General features: G+C 29.8%; 1 protein-coding gene across 40 annotated transcripts in view; it reads right to left on the bottom strand.

Moving 5' to 3' along the window:
* The window catches only part of LOC107452993 (uncharacterized), an 87,366-nt gene that overhangs the window by 50,452 nt on the left and 18,091 nt on the right, over positions 1–18,823 (bottom strand). For 33 of the 40 annotated variants that reach the window (XM_087154866.1, XM_087154872.1, XM_043051434.2 and 30 more), the window contains 4 exons: positions 12,947–13,090; positions 9,949–10,008; positions 8,374–8,442; positions 4,371–4,415 (listed from right to left, as the gene is read on the bottom strand). In XM_087154866.1, the coding sequence (XP_087010992.1) occupies positions 4,371–4,415; positions 8,374–8,442; positions 9,949–10,008; positions 12,947–13,090 (318 nt within the window). The remainder of the gene's footprint in view (positions 1–4,370; positions 4,416–8,373; positions 8,443–9,948; positions 10,009–12,946; positions 13,091–18,823) is intronic. The other 7 variants (XM_087154877.1, XM_071187905.2, XM_043051437.3 and 4 more) reach the window with 1 other exon arrangement.

Below are 18,823 nucleotides of genomic sequence, written 5' to 3'. Positions count from 1 at the left end.
GGTTCAAGCTATATTATCTATTAGCTCTGATTCTTTGGATAAGATGGCAGACAAAATTATTGGTATATTTAGCTCAACAGAGCTATGTACAGTTGATAAAGTATCCAGTAAAACTTTTGAGCATAATAACATTAGTAACGAAAAATTTAATTCATTGGAGATTAGTATTGCAGAATTAACTAAGAAATTTGATACATTCATCACAAGGAGTAGACCTCAAGATAAATCTGTAACAGCTCGAGACTGTAGTCGTTCGAGATCCCAATCTTCTCGTTATAAGTTATTTTGGTACCATTTTAAATTTGGAAACAAGGCTGTGGTGTTTGGAAACATCGCTGTGTTAAACCTTGCCAATTTCAAAAACCAACAAATACTTCGGAAAACTAACGGGCCGGTCGATTGAAGAGGCCAACGACTATGGCCATCCAAATTGCCGCCTCTTTCTTTTTGACAAGTCAAGCAAAAGGCACTATCTTATTGACACTGGGGCTGACGTGTCTGTAATTCCACCGCCAAAACCCAATAAACTGTTCCCATCTGATTTTAAACTTTATGCTGCAAATTCAAGTTCAATCAAAAGTTACGGCAAGCAACTTATCAGTTTAGATTTAGGCTTGAGAAGACGTTTCAAATGGAATTTCATCATAGCAGACGTCTCAAAGCCAATAATTGGCGCAGATTTTCTTAAGGCACATGGACTTTTGGTAGACGTTAAACAAAAACGTTTGCTTGATCCTTTAACATCATCGACAGTCTCAACTAAAATAATCAAAGGACCATCTTCATTTTTAACACCCCTCGATAGTAATAATCTAGATCCAGATATTCATTCTCTACTGCAAGAATTCAAAAACTTATCTTCAGAAAAAATAGAACTGAATAAAGTTAACTTCAACCATAATGTCACTCATGCTATTGTTACAAAAGGCCCACCCACAACATCTAGAGTGCGTAGATTGGCTCCAGAGAAACTAAAACCAAGCATGCTTACATGATTATTTAAAAAACAGCAAAAAGAATGATAATCGAACTATCGAATGGTCAGACGAAGCTTCAAATGCTTTTACGAAATCCAAAGAATTGTTAAAATCTGCAGCAATTTTGTCTCATCCAGTGCCATCTGCTAAACTTGCCCTTATGGTAGACGCTTCCAATATAGCGATAGGTGGAGTGGTGCAACAACTCGTCAATAATGATTGGCAACCGCTAGGTTTCTTTTCTGTTCGACTGACACCTACACAAAAGAATTATAGCACCTACGATCGTGAACTGCTAGCTGCATATTCGTCTATTAAGCATTTCTGATATTTGTTGGAGGGTCGAGAATTTACGTTATTCACTGATCACAAGCCGCTGGTATACGCTTTCCGACAAAACTTGGAGAAAGCATCACCCCGCCAACAAAGACATTTGGAGTACATTAGCCAATTCACATTAGAAATTCAACACATTTCTGGAAAAGATAACATGGTTGCTGACGCTCTTTCAAGATTGGAAGAAATAAGAATTACTTCCGAAATTGACTTTGAATCCCTAGCCAAAGCTCAAGAAATCGACGATGAGTTAAAAGATTTAATGACGTCTCAAAACTCTTCTTTGAAATTTGAGCTAGTTCCTATTTTTGGCTCTAATCATTCATTATATTGCGATACAACCACAAAAATTAAAAGACCATTTATTCCAGTTAACTTTAGAAAACTAGTATTCAAAAGTGTTCACAATCTCTCTCATCCTGGAATTAAAGCGACTGTTCGATTAGTTACATCAAAATTTATTTGGCCATCAATAAATAAAGACATTCGTGATTGGACCAAGAGTTGTTTGAAATGCCAGAAATCCAAAATTTCTAAACATAATCATTCTCCATTACAAGAATATCCTATAGTTGGTCAACGATTTCAAGACATTAATCTAGACCTGATTGGACCCTTGCCATCATCAGAAGGATTTCGTTATTGCCTTACGATAATTGATCGCTACACGCGATGGGCAGAAGCCATTCCTTTACCTGATATTCGAGCAGAGACAGTTTCTGATGCTTTATTAAAAAATTGGATCGCTCGCTACGGAATTCCAAGCGTTATTACAACCGATCAGGGTGCGCAATTTGAGTCTCAATTGTTCCAAGAACTTTCAAAACTACTTGGTTTTAAAAGAAATAGAACTACTGCATATCACCCACAAGCTAATGGCTGTGTAGAACGTTGGCATCGTACTTTGAAAGCAAGCATAATGTGTCATGAAAATCCGAGCTGGACAAAGTCACTTCCGATTATTCTACTTGGTTTACGCACAACCTTGCGAGATGACTGTCAAGCCACCCCAGCAGAACTCTTGTATGGTGAAAATATAAAACTACCATATGACTTTTTTGAAAATTCAAACATTGAAGCGCAATCAGAATTCATTCAGAATTTAAAAAGCACCATGGAAAAATTAAAACCCGTACTATTTCGTCATCACTCGAAGCAGAAATGTATCTATAGTTAATGTATCTATAGATAGAATAAAGCCCTATTTTTCGGACAATTCTACAGAATCTGAAAGGACTTCAGAAACACCTTTACTGGTTGAAAAGAATTTTGGGCCTATTTCATCGTCTACAATTTCTAAAGCTGCTACAAAGCAAGGCAATGGAAACAAAAGAGTGAAGCTTGTTATTCCACCCCAAGTGACTAGATCTGGACGTACAGTGTGCATTCCAGCACGTTACACATGAGGTTCTTCATCGTTCGAGTAACTCACTAGGGGGGAGTGCTGTGGTGCGCAAGAGCAATAACATAACAAGCATTTATATTTAGTTTTATGAAAAATAAAAACAACATTGCTAAGACAACTCAATATTAATTACTATCTTGACGTTCCAGACATTGGGATGTAAAAGTATTAATGGATTTATATATTTTATATTAACTTGTAAATAACTGTGTATATTAAATGTTGTGATGTCTCCAATTTACTTCGTTTTTATTTATCCAAAATCGCACATAGTAGGAAGATAGAAAACCTTCCCTTACAACGCGTGGAAGTTCATTGACAAGGGTCATGAAACTTTTTGAGTCTATCTAACCATCTATGTTATTAATTTTAATCCCTTATTTTATGAGTTATTAAACATCAAAATGGGTCAGGGACTTTATAAACACCCTGTATTTAACAATAAAGTAATATTATCAAATTTTTTAATAATGTAATGTTGCAACAATAAAAAATAATGACAGTTTACTTTAGGTGTATAGAAATGGAATTGAACTTATAAGGGCCCCATCATTTTCAGTAGCTTAGGGCCCCACCAAGCTTAAATCTGGCCCTGCATCTTACCCAGCTTTGAATGGTTTAATAGAAAAATGGAATAGGGTATTTAAACAGAAGTTACACCATGTGATCCATTCAGATCCTACCGATTGAGATAAATATATTCCATATATACTTTTTGCGTAGCAAGAAGTACCAAATTGTACGATGGGAATATCACCTTTTAAACTTATGTATTGACGCGAAGCTAGAGGCCCTTTGTCAGTTCTAAAATCTTCTTGGTCAGGTGAGATTTCTATTGCAATATCGTATCAAGGATTCTTTTCACCTATAGTTGTATATACATTTTTGTAGAAATTTGACTTGTATATAGTAATTGTATATATTATGTGTTATAACCAGGCAACTATACATTTGTCATATTTCTACTATTTTTATCTGCATTTTGCATATTTTAAGTGTTAGTAATTGTAACAAGCATTCTATTCATCTGTTTTATTTACAATTAAGTGTTAAATATATTTTTATACATACTATCCTACTGTATGGTTCAGATTTCGCTATACCGGGTGAAGCGCAATGTTGTGATGGCACGGTGATCAAGTGTAGAGGTAATGAATAGGTAAGAGTTCGCATGAAGTGGCTGTGAAGTAAAGACGTTTTTTTGTAAGAGTCTAGGGCTCTGAGAAATTATTGTCAAGACAGTGCGATTTCACAATGACCGTTTAGTGTGGTTTACTCGTATGTAAAAAAAACAACTTTACTTTTAAAACTATCATATGAGTAAATATAAAAAAGTAAAAAAAAAAACAATATAAAGATACAGAGTTATAAATTATTAAAACATCACTTTTTAAAATTTTAAAAGATATAAAACTAGATCTCAGGCAAAGTTATGGTGACATTTTTGTTCCTTTCCTGCTTTTTTTTATGTATGTTGAATTTTTTTTAAATTTCTAAATAGCATTTAAAACTTTTTTTAAATTTAAATCATTCTAGCTTTGGAAAACTTGATAATAATAATAAAAAAACTGCAATAAAAAAGGCAGAATAGATATTTGAAATATTTGAATTGGCAACAAAAGATAACAAATATAAGTAAAATATACTACAACCTTTTTAGGATGTTTTGTCTTATTCTGTAGAACTCTAGATAGTTCCTAAAAAATTTTTTTAAGAAATTTTAGTAATAGTATTATCAATAAAAACATCATGAAATTTTTTCAAAATTAAAAATACATTTAAAATATTATAATTGAATATTGAATATATATTATAAAGCTGCAATGTAGTTAGTCAGGTTGATTCTTCTGTTATTTTAATGAAAGAGAAGACATAGGAAATTTAATGAAAAAAATCTGAAAATATGACCTTTTAGTGTGGTGTGTTTGGATGTAAAGAAAACTTTACTTTTAAAATTATCATGAGTAAATATAAAAAGTAAGAAAACAATTTAAAAACAAAGATATAGAATTGTGAATTATTAAAACATATTTTTTTTAAATTTCAGATGATATAAAACTAGATCCTAGGCATATCTTCGGCAACATTTTCATTCCTTTCCTGCTTTGTTTATGTATGTTGAATTCTTTTAACTTCTTATATCACATTTGAAAAAATAAATCTTGCAATATTCTTTTTAATTTCAGCAGCTTGCTTTAAGTTAATTTAATTTCTAAAATACATTTACTAAGAGAGAATAAGAGTTATGAAAGTTCATTTTAAGACAATGCGATAAATGGAGCAATGTTTGTAACAATTTATATTTTCTTGATAAAATGGTCGGTTGCTATTTTAATGAAATAAAATATTGATAAAAAAAATTAGAAGACTAACAGCTTCTAATATAGCTTGTTGGAGTCGTGACATAGGAATATAAGTGTCTATTCCATACTATATGACTAACTTGAATATCTGCATAATTATGAAAAACATTTTCATTTTTTTGTAACTACATCTATTGAAAAAGTATTTGAGATAAGACTTTTAAAAGAATTTTATTCTTGAGAAAGTCTCTTCTTGTTTAACAATGCCTCATAAAGTTTTTACTTTGAAGGAAAAAATTGAACTTTTAAACTATTCCAAACATCAAAAAAGCAATGTCTAAAAATTGGCCGAAAACTTTAAAGTTGGAAAGACTCAGGCAGCAGACATCATTAAAAATGGAGAATAATTTATGAAACTTCGATGCGAAAATGGAAATAAAAACCAAATTAGAATGTCTTCGGAGAACAGAGCTGAATTTAAAATTGACAGATGCGTTTTTGAATTTTTTTTTTCAAGTTAGAAGCAAAAAATTTCTAGTATCAGGACCAATATTACACGAAAAGGCTAGAGAGGCAGCTGAGAAATTGGAGATAAAGAATTTTAAAGCTTCTAATGGATGATTAGAAGTTCAGAAAGAAGTATATGATTTCTTTTAAACCAATAAGCGGAGAGTCCGCTTCCGTGGCTACTGACATGGTAAAGGAATGGTTGGAGAAGCTACCTTCCTTATTGAAGGACTATGCACCCGATGATGCATTAAATGCTGATGAGACTGGTATTTTTTTCCGAGCATTGCCTGAAAAAACTTTGTGTTTAAAAGGTGAAAAGTAAGATGGAGGTAAAATATCAAAAGAAAGATTGACGATTTTACTTTCAGCAAGTATGACTGGAGAACAAGAGCCCCCATTGATTATAAGAAAATCAAATAGGCCCAGGTGTTTTAAAGGAATGAATTTTTTAGGCTTAGAATACAATAGAAAGAAAATCGACGAGCATGGATGACCCAGGCTTTTATGACTGAGTGGTTGCTTAAACTTGATAGAAAAATGGGCCGTAAAAACAAGAAAGTTCTTTTTCTTGATAAAGCAGCATCTCACCCAAACATTAATCTGAAGAATGTAAAAATTGCATTCTTTTCTCCAAATGTTAGATTTGTTTGCCAACCACTTGACAAAGTGTTACTAAAAACTTTAAAGTGTTTCATTGGCAACTAATTTTAATACACTTGATTACAAACTTAGATGGGCCAAATAAAGAAAACATAAAAATTGATGTTTTACAATCTTTGTGGATAATAGCAGCCTGGGAAAAAAGCAAAAAGCTCAACCATTTTAAACTGTTTAACTAAGGCAGGCTCCAAAAAAGATACATCAGAATGCCATATCCTTACAGATGTTTCGATGACACAAATTCTGATGATTCCTTTTCTGAATTAACAAATTTGATTCGCTTGACTAGAGAAAGTGTTGTCAATGGTAATGATTTTATAAACATTGATGAAAATATTAAATGTCAAAAAAATGATTTAAATATGGACGAAATTGTTGATGTTTGCAAATAATGATGCCGAGAGTGAAAATGAAGACACTGATACTCAACTGCTTTCTGAATACGATCCAAAAGTGAAAACTTTAAGTGATGCTTAAACTTGTATTGAGGAACTGAGAAATTTTTATTTATCAAAAAATGATGAAATTGGTGCTAAATGATAAAAAATATACCATGAAGATATGGTGAGTCACAGTCGCTTAAAACAAACTTCTGTCACATCTTTCCTTTCAACTGGATAATAGTATAACAAAGGCATATATCAGATTTCTTAATCTTCTCTTTTTGTACCATAAATATTATAATTTCGTTATGTTTAAATAAATGTTAATGTAAATAGTTGTTGATTATTTAACTATTTCTAAATCATTCCAATTATTCTAAAAACAATTTATGGCTTGAGTATTGATTCTTTATTAATGTACCCTCCCCCTATAGAGAAAATTTTTTTTGGTCCCGAGAGTGTCCTCTTAATGGAGGTTTCACTGTTTATATATAAATGTTTAAAATTACAGAAAGTTGTGACTTTGTGAGTTGCCAACAGCAAAAGTGGATAAACAAAAAACAGAAGAAAAAGAAAAAACATTGCTCAGAACTTATTCCAATGTACTTAATATTTATTTGTGACTTTAGTCTTGTGTAAAGAAGTCAGTAATTATATGGGTAGTTTAATTTAAAGAAACATTAAACAGATGCAAGTCAAAACACCCTATCACATAAATTTAATAATTTCTCCTTTTTTTAATTTAAAGGGATTTAACTATATTGTCTGCAATCTCTTTCTTTATGTAAATTAAAAAAATTTTTTTATTTGCTCTTTATTTTAAAATATCTCTAATTTAGTTTCCAATAAAAATTATTAAACTGTAACGAAGAAAATCTAAAGATCAAAACCAAGTGAGCCTAATTACTATAAATAAACTTAAATTTAATATCAAGAGAATTAACTGTACACTAAGCAAAAAAAAGTTTTGATTTTAAAAGCTTCTTTTATATTTTTTTATTTTTGTTAAAGAAAAATGAAAAAAAAAATATAATAATGGGATTAACTAAAGTTCAGGTTTTCTGAAAGCTTTAAATAAGAAAATTCAGATGCTAATCTTCATGAAAAAAATTACCCTTTTGAATGTTACTATCAATTTTCTGTCATTTGTTTTTATTAACTTCCTGAACTTTTTGTTACTTAAACTTTTTAGTTTGTCAGACTTTTATTGGATTTACTTATCAAACTAAAAAATAAATTTTAGAAAAAATATTTTAATGTTCAAAAAATTTTCTAGTGTGTCTCAAAAGAACGAGAATTCTCGATAAATCAAGAGAAACAGAAGTCTAGTAGTCTACTTTTTTTTTCTGAACAGTTGGCACAACATTATATGTTCTATATAAATAATTCTTGTAGAAACCTCTGTTAAAAACTATAAATTAACTTACAACTCAAAATATTAAAAACAACCCTAATTAATTTAATTTACTTTCAATAGAACAAGCCTTTCACTTAAATTTCTCTTTTGTTTCTTGACAGGATTTATACCTTACAAATTCCAAATATTAAACATTTAGCTAACAGATCGATACATTTATTTAAGTTTATCACAAATATTACATTTTATTATGTGAACTTCTACGCGACTTGTAGATGCAATGCAACTTGTGGAACTGCTACAAGTTGTTACTAGTGAGACCATCATTTTAGCTTTGGAAATTTTGATAATAAAAACAAAAGAGATAATTCCTATATATTCAATACATATTTGAAATATGTGAATAAGCAACATAAGATAACAAATATAATTAAAAAAATACCAAATTTTCTGCAAGACGTTTTCTCTTCTTCTGTGCTAAATATTTTCTTCGATCTAAAACTCTTCGTTTCTAAAAATTTTTTAAAGTAATTTCAGTAATACGATTATCAATAAAAACATCATTAACTTTTTTCAAAATTAAAAATATTATAATTGGTTGGCGGGTTATTCAAGGTAAAATGTTTTACCTTTTATTTCTCCCTGTTTATTCAATGGAAGAAAAAAGATGAAGGAAATTTAATGAAAAAAATCTTAAAATATGACCTTTTAGTATAGTGTATTTGGATGTAAAGAAAAAATTACTTTTAAAATTATCATATGAGTAAATAAGTTGAACCATTTTATCTTGAACCTCTTTATCTCGAAAATCTCTATATCTCAAAAATTCCCTACATCTACTGTCTAAAATCAATGTATTTTACATGCTTATGTCGAAATTTTTTTTTTAAAACCTCCGTTCCTTGAATTTCTAATAATAGAGCACAGATGTCAAAACTTTCTTTATCAGTGCAGAGATGAATTTCGTGACACCACAGAAAGTTGGGATGAACAGGTTGGGGTGCTTCTTGGAATTTCAATCACTATCCCTGCACTTCCTTAACTAGAAAGGAATACAATGTTTCAGGCAGTAAGTGAGGGGTTAATGAGTAGTGACCACCAGGGGTTAGCTTTTCAACATAGATAAGAAAGCTAAGAATAGAAACCTCAAAATTGCAAGACCACAGAATTAAAGTGAACTATAGAAAACCATTGGTATGCAAACTTGTAAATGCCATTGATGAAAAAAGTTTTCTTCCAAAAATAAAGATTTTAGATGCTATCAGAATTACTGTTTTGCCAGTGTCTAAAAACTATCCAAAATGGTTTAAAGATTAGCAATGAAGATGATGAACAAGAGGGTGAAAGCATCAGAAAGGAAGAAGAAACTGTTGATGCTGAAAATTCAGTGCCAGGTTCGCCAAAGAAATGCAATAAAAACTGGATTTAATGTTGACATTGATTTTGAAGATTTTCACAAGTTGAAAACTGCCTGGCAACATGCGGCACATTGACAGATGCTGAAATTATATATAATGTCAAAGGAATATCAAATGAAGAAGCTGAAGATCATATTGATGAACCAAAAGTGAATGCAAAAGAGGTAGAATTCTAATTAACTTTTTTTGAATCCCAGGAAAATGTTGGCTACGAGGGATTTGCGCTCTTTCTAACCTTAAAAGAATAATCGAAACAAATAAGGTTATACGTCAGAAATCTTCTAAAATTTATTTTTAGCGTAAAATGTATGTTAAAAACAATTTATGTTAATAGATGTGTGTAGTATAATTAATTTAAAGAAATGCCTATTTTTTTCTACTAAAAAGAATTAAGGCACTTTTAATAGAATTTTTAAAATAAATTTAATTTTTTAAAGTACCTGTATAACTCGAAACCTCTAAATCTCAAATTTTTCACCTTTCCCATGAGATTCGAGATATACAGGTTCAACAGTATAAGTAAGAAAACAATTTAAAGATAATGGCATAGAATTATGAATTATTAAAACATAAGATAACAAATATAACTAAACAAATACCACAATTTCTGTAAGCGACTTATAGAACATTCTCTTCCTCTGTACAAATCCAGTTTGTTTCTAAAAAATTTTTTGAATAATTTCAGTAACAGGATTTTCAATAAAAACATCATGAACTTTTTTCAAAATTAAAAATACATTTAAAATATTATAATTGAAAATATATCATAAAGTTGCAATGTAGGTAGTCAGAGAGATATGGTTAATTCTTATCCCAATAATAAAATCAAGTGATTGGCGGGTGATTCAAGGTAAAATTTTTTACCTTTCATTTCTCCTTGTTATTTCAATGGAAGAAAAAATGATGTAGGAAATTTAATGAAAAAAAATCTGAAAATATGACCTTTTAGTGTGGTGCGTTTGGATGTAGAGAAAACTTTACTTTTAAAACTATCATGAGTAAATATAAAAAGTAAGAAAACAATTTAAAAACAAAGATATAGAATTGTGAATTATTAAAACATATCTTTTTTAAATTTTCGTTGATATAAAACTAGATCCTAGGCATAGTTTTGGCAACATTTTCGTTCCTTTCCTGCTTTGTTTATGTATGTTGAATTCTTTTAACTTTTAATACCACATTTGAAAAAATAAATTATATATTATTCTTTTTAATTTCAGCAGTTGCTTTAAGATAATTTAGTTTATAAAATACATTTACTAAGAGAGAATAGGAGTAATGAAATATTATTTTAAGACAATGCGATAAATTGAGCACACTTTTTAACAATTTATATTTTCCTGATAAAATGGTCAGTTGCTATTTTAATGTAATAAAATATTGAAAAAAAAATTAGAAGACGAACAGCTTCTAATATAGCTTGTTAATCATATCATTAGTGGTGTAATAAAATCCAAAAGTTTAAAAAAGTGAAGTACATTTTTTAAAACGTTTTTAGGTGATAAAATTTTTTCTTTACCCTCACTTTCTTAAATCCTTGACATGTTTAAAATCCTTTTTCTTAGAAATATTTTTAAACATTCCAAAAGTTTGAAAAGAGATTTATGCTGTACAAGATGGCAGAGTCTTGTGAAATCTGTGACGGCAGAGACTCTGACAGGGTGTGTAGCCAGATTTTTCAACCAAACATAAGTACCTTTTAAGTACTTTTCAAGCACTCAAAAAATATTTTTAATCATTTTAGAAAAAAAAAAAAAAAAATTATAACTAGAATCTGTGCAGTAATAAAAATTACTTTTTTTATCGTTCTTAATTTATAAATATAAAATCAATATAAGTATTTAATTTTAATTTTTGGGTTAATTTTTTGCTTCAAATATGAAAAAGTACTGACACCTAGTAGAAATAAACTATTTTTAAATACATTACAAACAGTCTGGTGTAGCTACCTGGTGTACAGTTTGAAAAATAAACATAATTCCGGGCATAAGAAATAGATTGTTTTTGGCTCATCAGTTTTGAACACCCTAGCTCGGAAATGCCACTTGCAGAAGAAACAAAATCTAAAACATGCCGTCATTTCGACAGGTGCATGAAGGAATGGGCTAGAAAAAATTTAATTTCAAGCAACTTTTGCAAGAGATTTCTATTTCATTATTTAATTTATTTATCTGCAACATTAGTAAATAATTCCATTTTTTTTTTTGTTTCATTATCAAGATAGAACCCACTGACTGTCAACCAGATCCATGCATCCAATGAAATATTATATGAAGTTAGGTTAGCGACTATAACTGCCACAATTTTTGCTAATCAAAAATGATAAAATGTAGTTTTTTCACAATTTATTATGTAAGAGCATGTTTTTTTTTAGTATTTTAATAAAGATTTAGACTTGTTTTGAGTTGAAAAGTAATTTCAAAAGAGTACCATATATCAATAGAACTATAAATTTTATTACCATATGCATTCTAATTTGTTAAAAACTAGACAACTGGTCATCCGTTTTCATTAGTAGCTGAGTTTTCTATCTATATCTACTTTTTGTGAATAATTAGAAGGAATTTCCAGCTTTTTTCCGCCTGTAATAGACGTTTTATCAATTACTAGGGCCGTTGAATATTCCCGCACATCTTACAGTTTGTTCTACAAATCATTTTATATCTTGTGTCTGATGAATTCAGGGCATTATTTTATGTTCCCAATTAAAGTGATTTCTACTTGCTTACAATGTTCATGAAAATTTTGCAAAAATAAGTAAAATAAATGCTTTGCTATTTAACAAAAATCCACTAATTTTGTATAAAAACCATCGATGTTACCTAACTGTGTATGAAAATCGAAAACCTCGGTATGTCACTTATTAGTAACCAACGCTAGCAAACATGCAATTAAACCGCGTTTGAGTCATGAACTACAAGTTAAACATTTATTGCCTGAATTCACCAAAATAGAAATTAAAATCATCCTCAAAAGGAAGGTTTGCTGGAGAGAACGAGAACTAACGATTTGTAACCACTTTTTTATAAGGAAAATGAAATTTCTATGTGCAACAATTGTCTCTGAAAAAACAAAATATAAATAAATATCACTATATATATATATTCATGTGTGCATTAAAATAATCATATTAAGTATAATATAATAAATTATATACTATTTTTCAAAGATGTAAATATTATGTTTTATTAAATTTAGTGCAAAAATAGCGAAAAGTTTCAAATCCTTAAGCAATAAACATTCAACGTTCATGATTCAAACGTGTTATATTTCTAAAAGAAATTTTAACGTTTTTCAGCATCATATTAACCAATTTAATTTAGGGCCTATCCATGATCCCTTCACGTTTTAACGTTCATCCAGAAGGTGACTGTCTTCCCGTGTTAATAATCAAAACAAAGTTGTTAGGAAAACAGTAGTCCAAAGGTTATTGAAGTCCTAAATTTAAAAATTAATATATATAACTACATGAGAATTGTTTTTAATGAATTTAAACATTTTTTCTTTAAAAAAATCTAAGTGATTTAAGTCAGTCAACCCTGCTAATAATTGTAATAAAACTATACAGAGCACTATACAACAACAAAAAATGCTTACCCTTTTTTGTTTTACAAATCCCCTAATACTTCTGGGGGTTTTTGGAAAAAGATTTTGTAGAGCGTAATGGCATGGATCCACTCTTTTCATATTAGAATTAATAACTCGTTCTTTTGGAAGTTCTTCTTTGGTAAGTACGTAATCCTGTTAAAAAAGAGTAAATTTAAATTTATTGAAATTGTATAGTAAAAGAATACACATTTCAAGAAAATTACAGCCATAGAAACGATGGGTAAATAATATTTTTTGATAATTATTCCAGTTAAAGGTGTATATTAGAGAATACAATTTTGTATGTGTATAAAAGTTTCATAATATATTTTGCAAATGAAACATTTTTATAAGCCAAAAATTACAAAACAACAAAACCCCAAAGTAAAGTGAAATTAATAATTGCAAATAAGTGCACAGTTTGATTTTGAGGAAGTTGCTAATGTGATTTATTATCCAACAAAGGTGCCATTAAAATAATTAGCATATTTGCTTTTTTTTTCTTTTTAATGTTAGCGTATGTTGATTTAAACATTTAAATGACAAATTCACCAACACAATACCATAAAATCATGTATAAAATTAACAGAGACAAAAATTAAATTTATTCTCACTTCAGCAATAAGAGTTTACAATACTTACATATTGCTGTAATTTTTGATTGTATGATTTTAAATCTCAAAATTCTATTTATTTAAAAGGTAGACACCTCATTTTCAATTTAAGATGTGCAATTTTCACTATTGTCTAGACTAGAGAGCCTAGAGTAAAAGAGAGTGGACAAGGGAGAAACGATTCCTGATTGGTGGAAAGAAAAACTTTACCGCCGGAGGCGAGAGTGGAAAATTCGCCATTGGATTTACACGGAGTGAAAATTATCTGACTCAAAAAAATTATGTTCTGTATTAATAAATGCATGTAATAAGTTCATTACTTACTTTTTTTCAATAAGAAACTTCACAGTTACAGTAAATGTTAAAATTATGGCTGAAAATTTGGATAGTTGTTAGTTATTAGAATTTATCCTTATTATCACTTACTTGCGTGCATATAAAGTTATGTTTATCTCATTGTAAAGAGAACAAGGTGATGAAATAACTAATGGTTAGATAAGAATAAATGTATTTACTTTTAATGCACATAATTTCTATCTAAATTACTTATAAATTTTAAGATTTGAGCATCTTTTTATCAAAACTTCAGAAGTGCAGAGTTTGGCGATATTACTTTGACATGTTGGCGCGTTACAACGTTACAATGCGCATTACAAAGTAGCATTTATTTACTTTTCGTTACCAACTGTATAAAATGCTAGTTTGTTTTAAATTTCAACTAATTATGGAAATTTTTGTTTACAATTTGTTGAAATAAACAATACCTTTTCAGGTGAATATGCGATAATTTTTTCCAGAAAAAGTAATAAATAATAATAAATTATATAATTTGTATTATTAATTATTATTTCTGAAATAAATGGCATAATCATTATTAATTTTTATATTTTATTTAAGGCGTTTATTAAAAGCTGAAGTCTTTTCATAAGTCTTTTTTTTTTCGTTGACGTTAATTTTTTAACAATTTCAGATGCTAGACAATGTTTCCTAAAAAATCTGTAATATCATGTGCCTTCCAATCTTAAAGTTTATATTAATGATACTTTAGTATATACTCTTAGAATAACAGAACCTTCAGAATAACACCAAATGAGCGAGTGGCGCCAATTTCGGTGTATCAGCTGGCAACCCCCTTGGACAAAAATCTGACGGCAGTGCATGCGCTCTTGGATATTGTCATCACTCTTTTCAATACAGGCACTCTAGTCTAGACTAATTTAACTTTTCTTTTTCTAGTGTAGGTATGGAAATTAAACTTTTTCCACTAAAATAATTATATTTTCTTTTTATTTAGGATTTTAGGTCTTTAATTTCAGTTTATAAAAGCATGCAACTATGTATACTTTTTTATCCACATTATAGCAACAATTCATATTTAATTTTTAAAAATTTTTAGAAAATAATCTGAAACTAAAATGTATGGTATTAGCCTTTGTGGATTTTATACTGGGGCAGGCAACTGATCTTCTAACAGTGATGAAAGAAATGCATGGGGCAAAAAATGTTGAGAATTATTGCTTTAAGATGTTAAAACATCTCTAAGTTTTCAACCACTTACATAATTCAAAACTCTACAATAACAGAGAGTCAAAAATTATTTGGCACTAATTTCAATAAAAATAAAACTGCTAAACAGTGTGTTTTAAAGATTCTGAAGCTGTCTATGTCTACTAAAGCATGAAAAAATAAATTTTAAGGTTTATGTTTTTATATTTGTAATGTCATAAGACTATGCCCATTAAAAATATTACCTATAATAAATATATATACTAGAATACTTGAGGTTATATTCTCATTAATAAAACTAACGATTTTCTTTTTTAACCTTGAGTGCATTAATTGCTATTAATCTTGTTGCTATGTATCTATATGTTTCTGAAATCAAGATTTAGGGTAGATATAAACTGAGTGGCAAAATTATTATGACCACCCCTTCTATACACTGTTGAACCACCTTTAGCCTGTTATACTGCTAGAATTCTTCTTGGCACAGATTCTATGAGATGTTGGTAGGTGGTAGGAGGAATTTGACCCCATATCCAATGAACTGCACTTTTCAGTTCCATCAGATTGGATGGCACTGGATCCAGCTGTCTGATTCCCTGTTCGATCTCATACCCCAAATTTTTAATTGGATTGAGATCTGGTGATTGTGCGGGCCAATGAAGCAAGGTAAAGTCACCTTCATGTTCTTCAAACTATCTGACAGCAATACGAGCTGTATGCCAAGGAGCATCGTCTTGCTGAAAATATTCATGCTTGGAAGGGTACACCATTAACATAACAGGGTGCACCTGATCTGCGTTAACACTTAAATACCCTTGAGCATTCAGACATTGTTCTACAGGAATCAAAGAAACCATGTAATGCCAAGAAAACACCCGTCAAACCATAACATTGCCTCTACCAACTCTAAGTATTGTGGCAATGCAGTTGAGGTCCATGCTTTCATGTTGTTTTTGCCGTATCTGAATCTTGCCATTAGCATAGTGTAATTGAAAATGCGATTCATCAGAGCACACGACCCTTTTCTAGTCATCTACTGTTCAATCCTTATGCTCCTTTTCAAACTGGAGTCCTCTGCTCTAGTTCAAGGTGGACAGCAGAAGCTCTCAAACAGGTCGTCGGCTCCCATAGCCTATACGGTGTAATATGTGATGCACAGCTCATTGAGAGATGCTTGCAGTTGCACCTTCATTAAGATTCTCCACTATTTGGCATACTGTCCCTCTTCTGTTGAACTAGACAACTCTGGCAAGTTTCCTTTCAGCTCGAGCATTCAGTAGCTTATGAAGACTACAAGCATGACTTTGAGACCCGGTTTTCTGGTTGATAGTTCACTCTCTGTATACATTAATAACAGTTGCTCTCAAACACTTCACAAGAGCAGCCATTTTGCTGATACGGGTTCCGGCATTTCGAGCGCTTACAATCATCCCGTTTTCAAACTCAGTTAAGTTGAGTTTTTCAGCCATATTTTCCCATGCAACATAGTGCAATTGATGGTTCACTAGCCTTGCATTCCCTTGTTGTAGCTATCTTGCCCTCTAGTGGTAACACTGTAATGCAATAGCTCATTTTGCATAAAACTGTCAGGTGGTCATAATAATTTGGCCACTCACTGAAGATTTTTATAATTTTCTGGTAGAAATATTGTAATTTAAAATATAAAAAGCAATTTTCTACAACATTGTGACTACATCAGCAAGACAATTCAAGGAAAAAAATAATAATTCGTTTAAAATTCATCTTCCTTTTCTAAAATTAAGTTAAGAGCACTGTTTTCAGTATCGCCCAGGGTGTGGAAACGTTTTTCGCAGCCATTGGCCAAGATCCGAACGATTTTTTAAGTATTAATAAAACGGTGAAAAAATAAATATTTTTGATCAATTTGTATTTACCAAAAATTTTAAAATTTAAAAAAATTCAGTAAAAATTTCATAAAACTTAGGGACTGTTTTTGAAATGCTAAAGTGAAAGCTAAGTTTAAATATTTTTTAAGAAATCTTGAGAAAACTTAGCTACCAATTTTTAATTTATTTTCTCAGCCAAAGTAGCAGTCTTTTTTAGTAATAATATGGCCTATCCTTCAGCCACATAATTGGATAGCCAGCAGCCTACTGCAACTAATTATTGTTTGCATGTTATGCTTACATTCTAAAACTTTTTTTTTAAAAAAAATTTAAGAATAGTCCCGATGAGTTTTAAGAGGTTTTAAAAGTTTAAGAATAATCCAATACAGATGAAGATAAAAAAGCTCTGACTGAGGATTTCAATGTGGATGAATCAAATTATTGTTTACGCACAATAACAGTTTAAAACTTTTTTTTTCTAAACTAACAGTATATATCAGTTGATATAATTTTTGATTCTTCAATCCATCAGACTTCCACTACTCTTTATCATTTTCAACCATAAACCTCTTAAGGGTGTGTTGGAGTCAGGAAAAACTTTGATGAAACACCTGGAGAAATATAACCAGGTGTTTTTCTTTCCCCCAAGTAGTACAGTTAAGTCGTCAATCATGTCAATACCCCCATTTCACACTGTCTGGGAGGTCTGACCAAGGAGGTCATGCCTTACTTCAGAAAAGGACTAAAAAGCAGGAATTTCTTATTTTCCTGGTGAATGAAATAAGCAGTTGTTCCTTTTATAACAAAAAAATTAAACTTAAATCTTATCAATTTAATTATTTAAAATTATAAATTTCAATAAAAATTTTTTTTACAGTTATTTCTTTTACTTCGTTATTCACTCTTTAAATTTTATTCATTACTGTTACATGCATAGTGTTTTAAATTCTAAGCGTGGTTCTACTATTCATTGTTACTTTTTTCCGATTTTTTAAATTTAGATAATTTCAGTGTTTTCAAGCTTAAATTCTAAGAAGATTCATTCATAAAGCTTATATGTGTTTTGTGTTCTTTCTACAATTCTAAGTAAAGCGTAATATTTTATAGTTATATTTGTTATTTTTAAAGTTATCATAGTTATTTTCTTTTCCTTCAATAGTTTATTATCATCTCAACAGCACTCCCAAAAAGTACAAAAAGCAAGATAATATGAAGTTCAAATCAAATGACTAATATATATATATCGTTATAATTACACATAGATTATGCTAAATATTTTATTAATGACATTTTAAAAATAATAAGAGAGCCATGAAAAGAAATCTTTTCTTTATTTTTCTTTACAAAGTCCCACTGATAGTTTTCGAAAAGAAAAATGTATTCTGTAAATGTCATGACAAATAAAAAAAATTGATTTAAATTCGATGGATATCAATCTTTTTACTGATTATCGCCTTTAACTAAAATTAAATATAACTTTTTTCTAAAAAGTTACAATTCCTTCATACAATTAAAAAATGTAAAAAAATATATGCATACAAAACATAAAAAATATCAAAATAATGACCAAGCTAATCAAATGAAGAAATCTCCACTCGACATAATTTTGGATGAATACTGCGATTTGTACTTTTAACTTACACAGAAATCGTCCCACAGAATTAGAATTGAGAAGGTGAGATTAGAAATGTATGTTTAGTTGCCAAAAAAACATATAGGAATTGAAAGACACTTGTTTGAGACACTTCAAATTAAATTCGGCAATCAAACTGGTTTTAAAGTTTTAATTCCATTTATCCTAATAGTGATTCTTAGAATTTTCTTATCGTTTTTTCCCACTCTTAAATGATAGTTTGCGATTCCTAATTTGTATATTTATTTAAACTTAATTCTTAAAGATGATTCTAAAATTATATATG

Source organism: Parasteatoda tepidariorum, chromosome 11 (assembly GCF_982258835.1).
Source record: "Parasteatoda tepidariorum strain Cologne lab strain chromosome 11, Ptep-v5.0, whole genome shotgun sequence".
NCBI lineage: Eukaryota > Metazoa > Arthropoda > Arachnida > Araneae > Theridiidae > Parasteatoda > Parasteatoda tepidariorum.
The sequence above is the reverse complement of the archived record's forward strand: the minus strand, read 5'-3'. Positions and strand labels throughout refer to the sequence as shown.